The sequence below is a fragment of the Anomaloglossus baeobatrachus genome, chromosome 2, assembly GCF_048569485.1.
Source record: "Anomaloglossus baeobatrachus isolate aAnoBae1 chromosome 2, aAnoBae1.hap1, whole genome shotgun sequence".
NCBI lineage: Eukaryota > Metazoa > Chordata > Amphibia > Anura > Aromobatidae > Anomaloglossus > Anomaloglossus baeobatrachus.
In genome coordinates this window covers 182,262,331-182,279,907 of record NC_134354.1, presented here as the reverse complement: position 1 = coordinate 182,279,907, position 17,577 = coordinate 182,262,331, and the positions used below count along the sequence as shown (strand labels likewise).

General features: G+C 45.7%; 1 protein-coding gene across 3 annotated transcripts in view; it reads left to right on the top strand.

The window, feature by feature from the left end:
• Positions 1-17,349, top strand: part of MED14 (mediator complex subunit 14) — a 127,424-nt gene extending 110,075 nt beyond the window's left edge. For all 3 annotated transcript variants that reach the window (XM_075335514.1, XM_075335515.1, XM_075335513.1), the window contains 4 exons: positions 11,379-11,486; positions 13,955-14,080; positions 15,142-15,331; positions 16,953-17,349. In XM_075335514.1, the coding sequence (XP_075191629.1) occupies positions 11,379-11,486; positions 13,955-14,080; positions 15,142-15,331; positions 16,953-17,026 (498 nt within the window). In that variant the 3' untranslated portion in view covers positions 17,027-17,349. The remainder of the gene's footprint in view (positions 1-11,378; positions 11,487-13,954; positions 14,081-15,141; positions 15,332-16,952) is intronic.
• The last annotated feature ends 228 nt before the right edge of the window (positions 17,350-17,577 follow it).

Sequence of the window (17,577 nt, the reverse complement as noted above, 5' to 3'; positions counted from 1 at the left end):
TGGGAGACCCAGCACCCGCCCTGTTGTCCTTCGGGATTTTTGGTTGTTTTTCGGGTACACATGTTGTTCATGTTGAACGGTTTTCAGTTCTCCGAGGTTACTTCGGAGTGAATTTGTTTAAACCAGTTATTGGCTTTCCTCCTTCTTGCTTTTGCACTAAAACTGGTGAGCCAGTGATCCCACTGGGGGTGTATAGCCAGAAGGGGAGGGGCCTTACACTTTTTAGTGTAATTGCTTTGTGTGGCCTCCGGAGGCAGTGCTATACACCCAATCGTCTGGGTCTCCCAATAGGAGCTAGAAGAAAAGGAATTTACGGTAAGTAACAAAATTCCCTTCTTCACCACTTTATTAACCCTTCCCAACACACAGCTCCGGCGTAATCCACCGAGGTCCCACGACGCTTGCATCCAGCCGCGATTGACATACTCAATGCAGCCTTGTAACGAGACTGCAGAGGTAATTACAGGTAATTTCTCACGGTCGGTAATGTGAACACACTACCACTCGTGAGAACTGCAGTGTGTCCTCACAGGGACTCTATCGATTGATTGATCTGTCCTCTATCTATTGATTATCTATCTATCCTTCTATCTATCTATCCATGATCTATCTATCCTTTTGTCCCTCTGTCTGTCCCTCTGTCTGTCCCTCTGTCTGTCCCTCTGTCTGTCCCTCTGTCTGTCCCTCTGTCTGTCCCTCTGTCTGTCCCTCTGTCTGTCCCTCTGTCTGTCCCTCTGTCTGTCCCTCTGTCTGTCCCTCTGTCTGTCCCTCTGTCTGTCCCTCTGTCTGTCCCTCTGTCTGTCCCTCTGTCTGTCCCTCTGTCTGTCCCTCTGTCTGTCCCTCTGTCTGTCCCTCTGTCTGTCCCTCTGTCTGTCCCTCTGTCTGTCCCTCTGTCTGTCCCTCTGTCTGTCCCTCTGTCTGTCCCTCTGTCTGTCCCTCTGTCTGTCTGTCCCTCTGTCTGTCTGTCCCTCTGTCTGTCTGTCCCTCTGTCTGTCTGTCCCTCTGTCTGTCTGTCCCTCTGTCTGTCTGTCCCTCTGTCTGTCTGTCCCTCTGTCTGTCTGTCCCTCTGTCTGTCTGTCCCTCTGTCTGTCTGTCCCTCTGTCTGTCTGTCCCTCTGTCTGTCTGTCCCTCTGTCTGTCTGTCCCTCTGTCTGTCTGTCCCTCTGTCTGTCTGTCCCTCTGTCTGTCTGTCCCTCTGTCTGTCTGTCCCTCTGTCTGTCTGTCCCTCTGTCTGTCTGTCCCTCTGTCTGTCTGTCCCTCTGTCTGTCTGTCCCTCTGTCTGTCTGTCCCTCTGTCTGTCTGTCCCTCTGTCTGTCTGTCCCTCTGTCTGTCTGTCCCTCTGTCTGTCTGTCCCTCTGTCTGTCTGTCCCTCTGTCTGTCTGTCCCTCTGTCTGTCTGTCCCTCTGTCTGTCTGTCCCTCTGTCTGTCTGTCCCTCTGTCTGTCTGTCCCTCTGTCTGTCTGTCCCTCTGTCTGTCTGTCCCTCTGTCTGTCTGTCCCTCTGTCTGTCTGTCCCTCTGTCTGTCTGTCCCTCTGTCTGTCTGTCCCTCTGTCTGTCTGTCCCTCTGTCTGTCTGTCCCTCTGTCTGTCTGTCCCTCTGTCTGTCTGTCCCTCTGTCTGTCTGTCCCTCTGTCTGTCTGTCCCTCTGTCTGTCTGTCCCTCTGTCTGTCTGTCCCTCTGTCTGTCTGTCCCTCTGTCTGTCTGTCCCTCTGTCTGTCTGTCCCTCTGTCTGTCCCTCTGTCTGTCCCTCTGTCATGACTTTTTTTTTTATTTATTTCTCTTTCAATGTGCTTTATTGCATTGAATGCATTAAAACACATGTACCAACCCGCGGAAAAACCGCACCAAAACGCATGCGGATTTCGGTGCGTTTTTTTTTTTTTTGCTTTTTTTTTTTTTCCGCGGGTGCGGAAATCTTTCAGAGACTGCGGAATTTTCTTAAGAAAATTCCATTTTCTAGTACGCACAGGGCCTAATTGGCACAGGCAGATCACCTCCTAAGGCAGGAGTCATACTTGCAAGAGACTTTCGTGAGTGTCACATCGCATCACTCGGCATGGCCGCACACTTTATGGACTGAAGCATCTCAGGTGCATAGAAATACATGCAGCTGACCCGCTCTTGTCCGGAGAGTGTGTGGTCGTGTTGGGTGAGGAGCAGATGCACGTTATCTGAGCTGTGTACCAAACTGAAATTGTTTTATTAAAACGTGGAAAAATTGGCCATGTCTGGTAACTGAGCAACTTTCATACCTAGATTGTTTTAGAGCATAGGGTCTTACACCAGCCCCTGAGGAGCATCTCCTAAAGCTTTTCAGAGGCACCATTACAGCTCAGCATTATGGCACTGCAGAATAGAAGGGCACTGTGGTTGATCTTTGCCATCAGAGTGAATGCATACTGATGACCATGATTGTAGGTTCCTTTTCTCCTACTGTGACCTGAATTACCTGCAGCTGAAGGACTTGTCATATCTCGGAGTGTCACTATAAAAGACTGGCACAACCTTACAACCTTTAAAGCCTGAGCATTCCTGCATCCTATTTGCTTTATCTTTTCCTATGAAGCCAGGTGCACCCACGTTACCCCTCTTCCTTTTAGTTTGCCATAAAATTTTTTACTGTAAATATTCAGCCTCTTCATCCCCGGGCGATTTTTCCATTTGTCATTTTAGGTTTTTCCTCCTCTCCTTATAAGAATTAGAACTTTTTTTTTTTTTTTTTTATTATTATTATTATTATTATTATTTTTCTGTCAATATTGCCATATTTAGGTTTTTCTTTTCTTTTTTTTCTTTGTCGCTCCATTGGGAGACCCAGACAATTGGGTGTATAGCTTCTGCCTCTGGAGGCCACACAAAGTATTACACTTTAAAAAGTGTAACCCCTCCCCTCTGCCTATACACCCTCCCGTGGACCACGGGCTCCTCAGTTTTATGCTTTGTGTGGAAGGAGGCACACATCCACTCATGCATTCTCATACTTAGTTATGTCGGTTGGAAGAAAAGAGGGCCCCCACGGGGCCCCCGGCATGTTCCCTTCTGACCCCACTATGTCGGCGGTGTTGTTAAGGTTGAGGTACCCATTGCGGGTACGGAGGCTGGAGCCACATGCCGTCTCCTTCACCATCCCTTATGCGGCTCTGGGAGAAGTGGGATCCAGAGCGGTCATCCATTTGCTGGGACCGTGCTCCATCCGCAGCCCCTGGTGGAACCTGCCGGACCGGAGCCTCTTCAACCTCAGGGACCGGGCCCTGCAACTTAAAGGTACTCTGTGTCCCCATAGGGGACTGTGCAGGGAGCGCACCTTCTTCCCGGAAGCCGCGGTAGTTGTGAAATTGAGGAGGCCGGTGGACTTCCGCGCCGACCGTGCCTGCTTGTCGGGCGCGGCCTCAAATTTAGTCCCCGGCTTCACCGCGGCCTAGTCGCGAAAATCCCGCCCCCGGGCCTGCCTGTCAGGGGTAAGGGCGGGATTACCGACATGACGTCGGATGTGAGGGCTGGAGCATCCTGCATGTTTTCCTCCCCCCTCACTGACCACTGTGGGGACCCCAGATTCCCGCTCTTTGCTGGCGCCGCCCCGGCCCCACTCCTCCCCTGAGAGCTCCGGCGGCCATTTTCTGGCTTCTGCCGGTGGATGCTTCTCAGTGAACAGCTCTGCAGCTCCGGGGGATCCACGACAGGGAATCTGGAGGACACACTCCGCTCCTTAGCGGTCGGTAAGCCACACCGGTCACCCGGTGCTGGTCCCCCTAGGGTGCCGGAATAGATACATAGATACATAGATACATAGATACATAGATACATAGATACATACATACATACATACATACATACATACATACATACATACATACATACATACATACATACATACATATATATAATATTTCGGTCAGGCTGTATACCCTTTTCCCGTATACCCTCAGTGGTCACTCTCCTAGGAGACAACAGCATGTCCACAAGGAGCAAAGCTACTAAGGCACAGGGTTTTTTTCGCGGCCTGTACCTTTTGTGGGGCTATGTTACCTGCGGGTTCCACCTACCCTCACTGTGAGCAATGCTCGACTCCTGCCTCGCTTGCTCAGCCGGGGCCTCGGGCACTGGTGGGCCCCTCGGCTCATGTAGACCCCCCCTGCTCCCCCTGAGCAGGCTGCAGGGACAGAGTCACCGGTGTTGGCCTTTTTTGCTGAGAAACTCTCTGTCACTTTCCCAATCCATTGCACTGTCTATGGACAAATGGTCTTCTAAACTCCTTGAGGCATTGCAGTCCAGACCGGACCTTCCACAGGCCCCGGCCCCTGTTAGCTTGTCTCCTCCAGGCCCCTCTCGGTCCGCGCCGCAGCGCGCTCCCAGGTTGGCCCCTAGGTCTCAGGCGGAGGACTCCTGCCCGGACCGCAGTCCCAGACCGGCTAAGCGGTCTCGCTGGGACTCTTCCCTGACTTCCTCACGCTGCTCGGGATCCCAGCTTGAGGACTCTCAGGAAGACGAGGCGGAAGTGGGAGCTCAGGGCTCTGACCCTGACTTCGCCCTTAACCTTGATACACCTGAGGGGGACGCCTTAGGGGTGCTTCACACATAGCGAGATCGCTGCCGAGATCGCTGCTGAGTCACGCTTTTTGTGACGCAGCAGTGACCTCATTAGCGATCTCGCTGTGTGTGACAATGAGCAGCGATCTGGCCCCTGCTGCGAGATCGCTGCTCGTTACACACAGCCCTGGTTCGTTTTCTTCAAAGCCGCTCTCCCGCTGTGACACACAGATCGCTGTGTGTGACAGCGAGAGAGCGACAAATGAAGCGAGCAGGAGCCGGCATCTGACAGCTGAGGTAAGCTGTATCCAAGATAAACATCGGGTAACCAAGGTGGTTACCCGATATTTACCTTAGTTACGAGCCTCTGCAGCTCTCACGCTGCCTGTGCTGCCGGCTCCGGCTCTCTGCACATGTAGCTGCTGTACACATCGGGTTAATTAACCCGATGTGTACAGCAGCTAGGAGAGCAAGGAGCCAGCGCTAAGCAGTGTGCGCGGCTCCCTGCTCTCTGAACATGTAGCTGCATTACACATCGGGTTAATTAACCCGATGTGTACTGTAGCTATGGTAGGAGAGCAAGGAGCCAGCGCTCAGTGTGCGCGGCTCCCTGCTCCCTGCACACACAGCTGTGCGCTGGTAACTAATGTAAACATCGGGTAACCATACCCGATGTTTACCTTAGTTACCAGTCTCCGCAGCTTCCAGACGGCAGCTCCGTGCAAGCGCAGCGTCGCTTGCACGTCGCTGCTGGCTGGGGGCTGTTCACTGGTCGCTGGTGAGATCTGCCTGTTTGACAGCTCACCAGCGACCATGTAGCGATGCAGCAGCGATCCTGACCAGGTCAGATCGCTGGTCGGATCGCTGCTGCATCGCTAAGTGTGAAGGTACCCTTAGTAAATGATCTTATCTCGTCCATCAACCAGGTGTTGGATCTCTCACCTCCGCCTCCTCCTGTAGAGGAGTCGGCGTCTCAGCAGGAGAAACACCAGTTTCGGTTCCCCAAACGTACGCGCAATACGTTTTTTGATCACTCTAACTTCAGGGATGCTGTCCAGAAGCCCAGAGCGGTCCCGGACAAGCGCTTTGCTAAACGTCACACTGACACGCGTTACCCCTTTCCATCTGAAGTCGTTAAGGGTTGGGCTCACTCTCCCAAGGTGGATCCTCCAGTCTCCAGATTGGCTGCTAGGTCCGTTGTGTCTGTTGCAGATGGCTCATCCCTGAAGGATGCCACTGACAGACAGATAGAGCTCTTGGTGAAGTCCATCTATGAGGCCACGGGCGCGTCTTTCGCCTCGGCCTTTGCAGCCATGTGGGCTCTCCAAGCAATCTCGGCTTGTCTGACTGAGATTAATGCTGTCACACGGAATTCTGCTCCGCATGTTCGTCTTTAACCTCTCAGGCATCAGCCTTTTCGTCCTACGCCATGAACGCCGTCCTGGACTCCACTAGCCGTACGGCTGTAGCATCTGCTAACTCCGTGGCAGTCCGCAGGGCCATGTGGCTGCGCGAATGGAAAGCAGACTCTGCTTCCAAGAGGTTCTTAACTGGTTTGCCTTTTTCTGGCGACCGTTTGTTTGGCGAACGATTGGATGAGATTATTAAGGAATCCAAGGGAAAGGACTCCTCCTTACCCCAGTCCAAACCTAAGAGACCTCAGCAGAGAAACATCCAATCGAGGTTTCGGTCCTTTCGTCCCTCCGCCAAGCCCGAATCCTCTTCGTCCAACAGGCCGGAGAAAGGCCAGAGGAACTCCTATGCGTGGCGGTCCAAGTCACGCCCCCAAAAGGCCGCAGGAGGCACTGCCTCCAAGACGGCCTCCTCATGACTCTCGGCCTCCCCTAGCCGCATCCTCGGTCGGTGGCAGGCTCTCCCGCTTTGGCGACGCCTGGTGGCCACATGTTCAAGACCGATGGGTGAGAGACATTGTCTCATGGTTACAGGATAGAGTTCAGCTCTCGTCCTGCGGTTCGTTTCTTCAGAACCTCTCCGCCCCCCGCTCAGGCCGACGCACTTTTTCAGGCAGTGGACGCTCTAAAGAAAGAAGGAGTTGTGATCCCCGTTCCCCTTCAGGAACGTGGTCGCGGATTTTACTCCAACTTGTTCGTGGTGCCAAAAAAGGACGGGTCATTCCGTCCCGTTCTGGACCTCAAGCTACTCAACAGACATGTGAGAACCAGACGGTTTCGGATGGAATCTCTCCGCTCGGTCATCGCCTCGATGTCACAAGGAGACTTCCTAGCATCGATCGACATCAAGGATGCTTATCTCCATGTACCGATCGCACCCGAACATCAACGTTTCCTGCGTTTCGCCATCGGGGACGAACACCTTCAGTTCGTGGCATTGCCTTTCGGCCTGGCGACAGCCCCACGGGTTTTCACCAAAATCATGGCATCCGCCGTGGCGGTCCTGCACTCTCAGGGCCACTCGGTGATCCCCTACTTGGACGATCTCCTAGTCAGGGCCCCTTCTCGGGTGGCGTGTCAACAAAGCCTTACCGTCACTCTGGCGACTCTCCAGCAGTTCGGGTGGATCATCAACTTCCCGAAATCCAAGTTGACACCGACCCAATCACTGACTTACCTCGGGATGGAGTTTCATACCCAGCAAGCGTTAGTCAGGCTACCGAGCGACAAACAGCTTTCTCTGCAGGCAGGGGTGCAATCACTTCTTCGGAGTCAGTCACACCCCTTAAGGCGCCTCATGCACTTCCTGGGGAAGATGGTGGCAGCTATAGAGGCAGTGCCGTTCGCGCAATTCCATCTACGGCCACTCCAATGGGACATTCTCCACAAATGGGACAAGTGTGCGGCTTCCCTCGACAAGAACGTCTCTCTTTCCCTTACAACCAAAACATCACTTCAGTGGTGGCTCCTACCTACATCTCTGTCGCGGGGAAAATCCTTCCTACCCCCAACCTGGGCTGTGGTCACCACGGACGCGAGCCTTTCAGGTTGGGGAGCGGTTTTTCTCCACCACAGGGCTCAAGGAACCTGGACTCCAATAGAATCGTCCCTTCAGATCAATATCCTGGAGATAAGGGCAGTATATCTAGCCCTATTGGCTTTCCATCGGTGGCTGGAGGGCAGGCAGATCCGTATCCAGTCGGACAACGCCACTGCCGTCGCCTACATCAACCACCAAGGCGGCACTCGCAGTCGTCAAGCCTTCCAGGAAGTCCGACGGATTCTGCAGTGGGTGGAAGACACAGGCTCCACCATCTCCGCAGTTCACATCCCGGGCGTAAAAAACTGGGAAGCAGATTTTCTCAGTCGTCAGGGCATGGACGCGGGGGAATGGTCTCTGCACCCAGACGTGTTTCGAGAGATCTGTCGCCGCTGGGGAACGCCGGACGTCGATCTCATGGCGTGACGGCACAACAACAAGGTCCCGGCCTTCATGGCACGGTCTCAGGATCACAGAGCTCTGGCGGCGGACGCGTTAGTCCAGGATTGGTCGCAGTTTCGACTGCCTTATGTGTTTCCCCCTCTGGCGATGCTGCCCAGAGTACTACGCAAGATCAGGTCCGACTGCCGTCGTGCCATTCTCGTCGCTCCAGACTGGCCGAGGCGGTCGTGGTATCCGGATCTGTGGCATTTCACGGTGGGTCAACCGTGGGCACTTCCAGACCGCCCAGACTTGCTGTCACAAGGCCCGTTTTTCCATCTGAATTCTGTGGCCCTCAACCTGACGGTGTGGCCATTGAGTCCTGGCTCCTAGCGTCTTCAGGGTTATCTCAGGATGTCATTGCCACCATGAGACAAGCCAGGAAGCCAACGTCCGCCAAAATCTATTACAGGTCTTGGCAAATCTTCCTATCATGGTGCGCTGATAACGGTTTTTCTCCATGGCCGTTTGCCTTACCCACTTTTCTTTCATTCCTTCAATCTGGAATGGACAAGGGTTTGTCCCTCGGCTCTCTCAAGGGCCAAGTATCGGCGCTCTCCGTGTTTTTTCAAAAGCGTCTAGCCAGGCTTCCGCAGGTCCGCACGTTCCTGCAGGGGGTTTGCCACATGGTCCCACCTTACAAACGTCCGCTGGAACCCTGGGATCTTAACAGAGTTCTGACGGCTCTTCAAAAACCACCTTTCGAGCCGCTGAGGGATGTCTCTCTCTCACGTCTTTCGCAGAAGGTGGCCTTCCTAGTGGCAGTCCCCGGCAGTGGGCCCCTGTGCCCGTCGGGCTAGTTGTTCTTTTGTGTACACATGTTGTTCATGTTGAATTGTTCTTTTGGTTCATGGTCTTCAGTTCTCCGAACATCCTTCGGATTGAATTTACCCTAGACCAATTTATAAGTTTTCTCCTTCCTGCTTTTGCACCAAAACTCAGGAGCCCGTGGAGGGGGAGGGGTTACACTTTTTTAAAAGTGTAATACTTTGTGTGGCCTCCAGAGGCAGAAGCTATACACCCAATTGTCTGGGTCTCCCAATAGGAGCTAGTGGAAAAGGAATTTACGGTAAGTAAACAAAATTCCCTTTTTTGTACTGGATTGCATGATTGTGTTTTTTTTTTTTTTTTTTTGTTTACCATGTTCCTTATTTGGTAAAAGTGACCTGGCATTATGATTCCCCAAGTTGGTATACGTTTGTAGATACCAAGCTGGTGAAAAAAAATTCAAAAGTTTGTTGTAAAAAAAAAAAAAAATGCACTTTTGTTGCCATTTTTGGAGGCTTGTAGGGTTCAATTTTTCGGGATCTGGGGCTCAGTAACTGCTTATTTTTTGCGTCTTGAGGTGGTGTTTTTAATTATACTATTTTTTGCATAGATAAGGTGTTATTGCATTTTAATGAAATGTTGCGGCAGCAAAAAAATGTAGTTCTGTTTTTGTTTGTTTTTTTTTTTGTTTTTTTTTCTCCTTTTTTTTTTTTCTCACGCCATGTACATATCAGATTAATTGATTTTATATTTTGATTAGGCATCTCTGAATGCGGCAATACCAAATGTGTTTTTTTTTTTTTTTTTTTTTTTTTTTATAAAATACAAAAAATTCATTAACAGCTTAACACAAGAAGTAAAGCAACACAATAACCGTGACTGTAAATAACATGGTGTAGATAAGGACTGACAGTGTCTCTAGCACCATAAATGTGCATCAAGGGGTCCCAATTGTAATATACAGTTCTAGAAGATGACAGCCAGGAAAGTCTGTGCTACAAGCAGTATTGCACTGACTGCACTGAAATCAGTATAAAGAAATGTACATAATGTGTAGAATCCACACGTAGAAAAATGCAGGTAGCAAAAATTGGAGAGGGTTAATAGCTCAAACAATAAGGTACCCGGTTTTATTTTATTATTTACAATCCATTGGAGACTAACCCATGAGGGAAGTAACCCCCCCCATACTGTCTGGCAAAAAAGCTGCTTCAGTATGCGATCAATGAGATTCCGGCAGCCCCATTAACCAGCTGGTGCTAGATTCAGCGGCTGCCAGAAGCACAGAGCCACAACTCTACCGGCCCATACACTGTTAGTGGCTGTTCTTCGATGCTGCAGCTCAGCTCCCATTTTCTTTAATAAGGTGCTGAGTAAGGATGAGCGAGCACTACAGTGCTCAGTACTCATAATGTCGAGTGAACACTACAATGCTCAAGTGCTTCAGGCAAGTCGAGCAGGTCAGACACTTGGACGAGCTTAACTCGGGTAACTAGTATTATGGAAGTCAGCGATTGGGCATTTCGGGTCTCCGCCCACGTATAGCCAGCCATATACTGAGCATTTCTGGGGAAAGGAGAGTTTTTTTGTTTGACACACTACATCCGAAAACGTGGTTTTAGCCCCCCCGTCGTAGTGAGAGCCATTCAGACACTGCAAGTGCCTCTCACTGGAATGTCGACTCGTTTCATTCATTGAAGCGAGTCGGAGCTTTGTGTTCATTGTATCATGAACGATCCATCCGAGCACCCCCAATGAATGATACATCAGAGTATTCCCCAATACTCTACTGAGCACAGTGTGTACTTGAGCACCTGATGCGCGATCGAGTATTGAGCAGTGGCGAGCACGCACGCTCCTAATTAGTGCTGAGCTGCAGGAGCTGGGAGCAACCGCTATAGAGTGTACAGATTTGTGATTTTTCACTTTACGCAATTTGCATCAATCTGCTGATTGGAGAGGGTGCAGGGTGTTGGCCATCCTAACTGTCTGATAGTGATGAACTATCCAAAGAATAGGTTATAACTATCTTAGTGCTGTATATCCCCTTTAAAGGGAATCTGTCACCAAGTTTTGCTTTCTCATCTGAGAGCAGCATAATGTAGAGACAGAGACCCTGATTCCAGCGATGTCCCTTACTGAGCTCTCTTCTGTCATTTTGATACAATGTTTTCTCTGTTGCAGATCTAGCAGTTATACAGAGCTCATGAATATGCCTGACTACTGTCAAGTAGTCCTCTAATGATAAAATCACTGATTAATCAGCAGTGGATTATAAAAACTACACTAAGCAGCCCAGTAATTGACACACCACTGGAATCGGGATCTCTGCCCCTACGTTATGCTGCTTTCAGATTAGGTGGCAAAAACCTGGTGACAGATTCCCTTTAAGAACTATTGAGCTTCTGAGGCACTACTTTTAATTCCTCTACTTTTGGGCCCTATATTCATCTCTAAATCGTCTTCCAGTAATATAACTGTACAATGCTTTTTTGTGCCCTATGTATTTACACTAGGCTGTCCAGCTACATAGTAGTGCCTGAAAATGCGCCTTTTTCTCCACTTTTTTTTTTTCTTTGTAACTGTTTAAAGCCATGCAGATATAAAAGGGTTTTTTTATTCAATGTGTGTTAGACTGTTTTTTTAAATGAAAAATTGTAAAACAAAATTTTTTTTTTTTACTATTTTTTTAGGTTGCAGGTCCACCATTCAAAGCAAACACATTAATAGCTTTTACAAAGTTATTAGGAGCTCCAACGCACATACTCAGAGACTGTGTACACATAATGAAGCTCGAACTGGTAAGAATCTAATGTTTTTCTGTATTCCTTGATGACTCGCACAATATATATCATGGCAGATTTGGTATATGTTCTAAAATAGACTTCTCCAAATTTTTGTCCAGTATCTTAAAATTAAAGGGAAATTTTAGAAACTGTGCTACTCTAGTTAATGCGCCATCTTGTATTGCCGTTCAGCCCTTAGTGAGGTTGGGGGATCTAACAAAAAGTTTGAGTACAAGACTTTTTTTTTTTTTTTTTTTTGGTTACAAGTCATGTGAGGGCTTAAGTTTTGGATCACAAGCTATAAATCTTATTGGTACCAAACATGGCAATTCTGGCGTAGTTTTTTTTTTATTTTTCCTTTTGAAAGTTTCATGGTCTTTCTGGTTGCTTATGGACATAGTGATGTCGGATGTGCTTCTTCTTTTTTTTTTTTTTCTTTCAGGTGTCTATTGGGTTTAATAATTTTGCATGTTTTAAAAAAAAAAAAATAATTGTGAAAAAAAAAAAAAAAAAATATATATATATATATATATATATATATATATATATATATATATATATATATATATATATATATATATATATATATATATATATATATATATATATATATATATATATATATATATAATTTATATTTATTTCACAATTATTTTTTTTTTAAAACATGTAAAATTATTAAACCCAATAAAGACACCTAAAAATTGCACATCCGACATCACTATGTCCATAAGCAACCAGAAAGACCATGAAACTCTCATAGGAAAAATAAAAAAACTACGCCAGAATTGCCATGTTTGGTACCAATAAGATTTATAGCTTGTGATCCAAAACTTATATATATATATATATATATATATATATATATATATATATATATATATAATATATATAATATATATATATAATATATATAATATATATATATATAATATATATATAATATATATATATATATAATATATATATATATATATATATATATATATAAAGTTTTGGATCACAAGCTATAAATCTTATTGGTACCAAACATGGCAATTCTGGCGTAGTTTTTTTATTTTTCCTATGAGAGTTTCATGGTCTTTCTGGTTGCTTATGGACATAGTGATGTCGGATGTGCATTTTTTAGGTGTCTTTATTGGGTTTAATAATTTTACATGTTTTAAAAAAAAAATAATTGTGAAATAAATATAAATTATATATATATATATATATATATATATATATATATATATATATATATATATATATATATATATATATATATATATATAATATATATTTTTTTTTTTTTTCACAATTATTTTTTTTTTTTAAAACATGCAAAATTATTAAACCCAATAGACACCTGAAAGAAAAAAAAAAAAAAGAAGAAGCACATCCGACATCACTATGTCCATAAGCAACCAGAAAGACCATGAAACTCTCATAGGTACCAATAAGATTTATAGCTTGTGATCCAAAACTTATATATATATATATATATATAATATGTGTGTGTACGTACGTAAATATTTCTTATACAAGGGGGCTTTAAGCATGTGATCCTTTTACAATCCATCCTGTGTAATACATTATTACATTGTCCGCCCTGGCAGAATTGTCTTTGATTTATGGTGACCTTTAAAGCTGTTATTAGGTCTTCGGTTGCCATAGCAACTCTCACTCTGTCAAACGCTTAACATTTTGCGGTCCCTATTGACTGCGGCATGTTAGGGGTTGATTGAGTTGCCCCCCCCAGTGCGCTGACACGTTAGCGGTTGGTTGAGTTGCTCCAGAGTGCTGACAGTGCTCCTTTTCCCGCTACTGTCAGTGCAGTGGGTGTGAGCGCTGTTAGGCTGGGGCCACATGGGGATTACTGCGATCCCCTCACATGACAGTCTGCTCAGACTGGCAGTACAGCACAGCCGAGTGTCACTGCGACTGAGGTCCATTCGTGCGAATGGGACCTCAGCTGCGGGGGGTGAGCTGGCACTGAGGAGGGGTGGGACGGCTCTCTGGAGGGGAGGGAGGGATTTATCTCCCTCTCTCCTCCGATGCTGGCTATTTCCATTCTTGCCCTGAACTCGCGGTACACCGGTGTACTGCAAGTGCAGTGCGATTTTTTTTTTTTTTTTTTTTTTTTTTTATTGCTCTCGCCCCATACATTTGAATGAGTGCGAGAGAAAACAGGATCGTATTACAGTTGCTGCGATTTGTTTTCTTGGTCCGATTAGGCTAAGAAAATAACCGCTCATGTGCGCTGACACACAGGCTAATTGGTCCGAGTGGAATGCTGATGTTTTATCGCACTCCACTCGCACTGATTTTCATGCCTGGTCTTAGGCCTGAGAAGGAGCCTGGGGTGATGGTCACTACCTTTTCATATACTAACGGAAATTGGAATATTCTTTTACAACATAAACACTCAGTGGAGTAACAGAAAGCGGTTGCTTTTTATTTTTGAACATTGTCCTCTGCACACTAACGTCTTTGTAAAACAGTTTCCAGATCAAGCGACACAACTGAAGTGGAATGTGCAGTTCTGTTTGACGATCCCTCCCAGTGCTCCACCAATTGCTCCTCCAGGGACTCCAGCTGTTGTGCTTAAATCTAAAATGCTGTTCTTTGTAAGTATTAATAAATTATAAAGGTGAAGATTAATGTGGACAATTTTTATGACTGTACCGATATCAATTGAGCTCACCCTGTAGAGTGTGCAGTAACTTCCAAAAGTATTATAAATTTTATTTTCACTTTTTTGAGTTTTGCAATGGTAACCCCTCTTTAAAATAATAGTGCCTTCAAACTTTGATACTGGCATCTGGTTTTACAGGCTCCTTGACATTCAATCTGATAAATGTTTTGGGTCCCCCTCTGACTGGTAATGTGTCTATATGTGGAATGTGGAGCACATTTTTAAATGTATTTTTAATAATTCTTTGAGGAGATAAAACAAAAGGAAACTTTTTTTTTTTTTAATTGCACTGGACACCAATGCAAGAAATAAAAAAGTGAGAATAGGACGGTGATCTAAAAATGAATCTCCGTGTATCACAACCCCCCCCATCACAAAAATTACTTTACTATACCAATGGAAAAAATGTATGGAAAAAGCTCAAATGTGTCTAGTCAGTAATGGGGGTAAATGGTTCAATCTTGAACTGTTTAAAGGGATAATCCAGGGCTTTAAAAAAAAAAAAAAATGTTGCTACCTGCCTCCCTATTGTGCCCGGTGCCATTGTTCGCCAACACAACCCGTTTTTTCCAGCCATCAACAGAGTGGCAGCTTCTCATCCGCTCTGTTCTGTAGATGGTGTGGGACAGCCGACATGCTGACAGAGCTGAGCGGAAAAGAACTCTCCACTCTGTTCACTAAGGCTGGTCTCACATCAGCGTTTTTCTGCCGCACTGCTGGATCCGGCACAAGTGCAATACAGTTCACTGGCAAGCTCTGGGCACATGCGGTCATCGGTCATGTGACCAGAGCATGTGACAACAGGTGACCGGGGCTTGCCACGATGCCTGTGAACTGTATTGAACTGTACTGTACTTGTGCCGGATCTGGCAGAAAAACGCTGTTGTGAAACCAGCGTAAGTCATTGTATAGAAAATGCGAAGTGTTCAGATGTGTGACCATTTTCTACTGTTTGATAAGAGGTTGTGTCTCTGTGGTTTTTGTTGTTCACAGCTTCAGTTAACCCAAAAGACGTCAGTGCCACCAGAGCCAGTTAGTATTATTGTTCCAATCATCTATGACATGGCGTCAGGAACCACACAACAAGCGGACATCCCTCGTCAGCAGAACTCCTCAGTAGCGGCTCCTCTGATGGTCAGCAACATTCTGAAGAGGTTTGCAGAAATGAATCAACCACGTCCAGGTTAGGCATATACTAATCTATTTTTGTGTCTCTCTTGACTGCATATCACTCTACTAAACAGCTTATTCTGCTGCTTTAATTTATACTGCAAAATTACTGAAACCTCAGTGCTAGCCCAAGTCAAAAAAACGTTTTGCATACAAATTGTGAGTGGGCGCCTATAGATCTATTTAATGGATACACCGGAAACTTTCCTGGCATGTACATCAAACTTACACTGTGAAAACAAAGCACTTTTAGTTATGCTTTTTCTTTCTATTCAGAGATTTATATTTTTTTATTAATTTTATATTGGCTACTTCTGGTTGCTCTTACTTGTGATGTGTCTGCAGGTATGGTATAGGGCAGGCAATGCAGGAGGAGACGATGCATTTGGTGCTATCTGCCTCCTAGTGGCAGCAGTCTACCACAGTTTTAGGTCTTCCAATGAACTTAGTAGAAAAATAGTATTACCCTCTTAAAAGCGAATCTGTCACCCAGGTTTTTGCCACCTAATTTCAGAACGTAGCACAACGTAGGAGCAGAGAACCTCATTCCAGCGATGTCACTTACTGGGCTGGTTAGTGTAGTTTTGACAATCTACTGCTGATTAAACAGTGATTTTATCATTAGAGGACTACTTTGCCTGCTGCCAGGTAGTCCAGCATATTGATGAGCTCTGTATAACTGCTAGTTCTGCAGCAGAGAAAACACTGATTTAATAATAAAGCCCGAAAACAGCTCAATAAGTGACACATTGCTGGAATCAGGGTTTCTACATTATGCTGCTCTCAGAAGGGGTAGCAAAAACCTGGTGATAGATTCCCTTAAAATGTAGGCATATCTCTTCTTTAAGGAATTCTTAGCTGTGGAATCCACACATTAAGGCTAGAGTCACACTAGCGTATGGCATCCGATGCGAGAGCATCAGATGTGATATGCTAATGACCCCCGGCTTAGGCCCTGCTGCGAGTGTGAGTCTATTGTCATGCGACACTGACCCAATCCCTCAATTACAGCACAGCTGTGAAGCTAAGGGTGGGTGCGGAGGAGGAGCGGGAGGGGTTAATTCCCCCCTCCCCCCATTTCCTCCATTGTCAGCCTGTGCGTATATCGCACTGCACTGGGATAACATACAAGTGCAGTCCGATGTTTCTCTCGCACCCATTCACTTGAATGGGTGCGTGTGATACGGCTCTCGCAAAAAATCGCAGCATGCTGCTACTTTTCTGGCATCCAGAATCTGTATGTGAGAAAAGCTGACCAACTGCTCTCCCTCATTGACTAACATTGGCCAGAGTGCAATGTGAGATTTTCTCGCATTGCACTCGTCCGTTTTTCACGCTCGTGTGAGTGTGCCCTAATCTGGACCTGTGAACAGGAGCTAACTCCTAATCAAATCCTCTGGCCTTCCACATCCAGGGCAGAAGTCGTAGTCCATCCTTAAGTTTCTGCTGTTTGAATATATCTTTTTTTTTTTTAAAAAAAAAAAACAGATCTCAAACAAAATAGGTTACTCTCACTTTAATGGATTTGTCCTCTGAGCCCTTAGCCAGTCGGGACACCTGTCCTACTAATTTCTAATGCAACACTATATGTTTGTCATGTAATCCAGTAATAACATCCCTTTTTTTGTCCACAGGGGAATGCACAATATTTGCTGCAGTGCGTGATCTTATGGCTAATCTTACACTGCCACCGGGTGGACGACCTTGAACACTATTCACAAGTCGCATGGATTAATATTATTTTTTTTAATATATATATTATTTTTTTGTTAACATGAAAATATGGATTGGACAAAGGACAGCTTCCCATTTTGATATTTTTGTTTGTATGAACAATGACACAAAAGCTGGCAAATATTTTTCAAGGATGCACTTCACCAGAAATATGTAATTGTTCAAAACGTTTGTTTTTTTTTGTATATTGCTGTTGTATAGTGTGTTTTACTATAACTCATTTCAAGTTATGATGAATACTTAATATTCACCTCCCAGGAACATATTTTATACTGAATGAAATATGAAAATGCCAAACTTAGTTTTCTTTTTCCTGTAAATGTGTATTCTTTGGTGTGACAGATTTTTTTATTTTTTATTTTTTGTTTTTAAGAATGATTGTCAGTTGGAATACTGTAAAACTGTGACATACTTTATAATGAATCTGTATTTTAATATGACCGCTTAAATTCCTAATACAAAATCCTCTGGACATGTTAAGAAAACATGTCCTCAAAAAAAAAAAAAAAAAGCAATATTTAATAA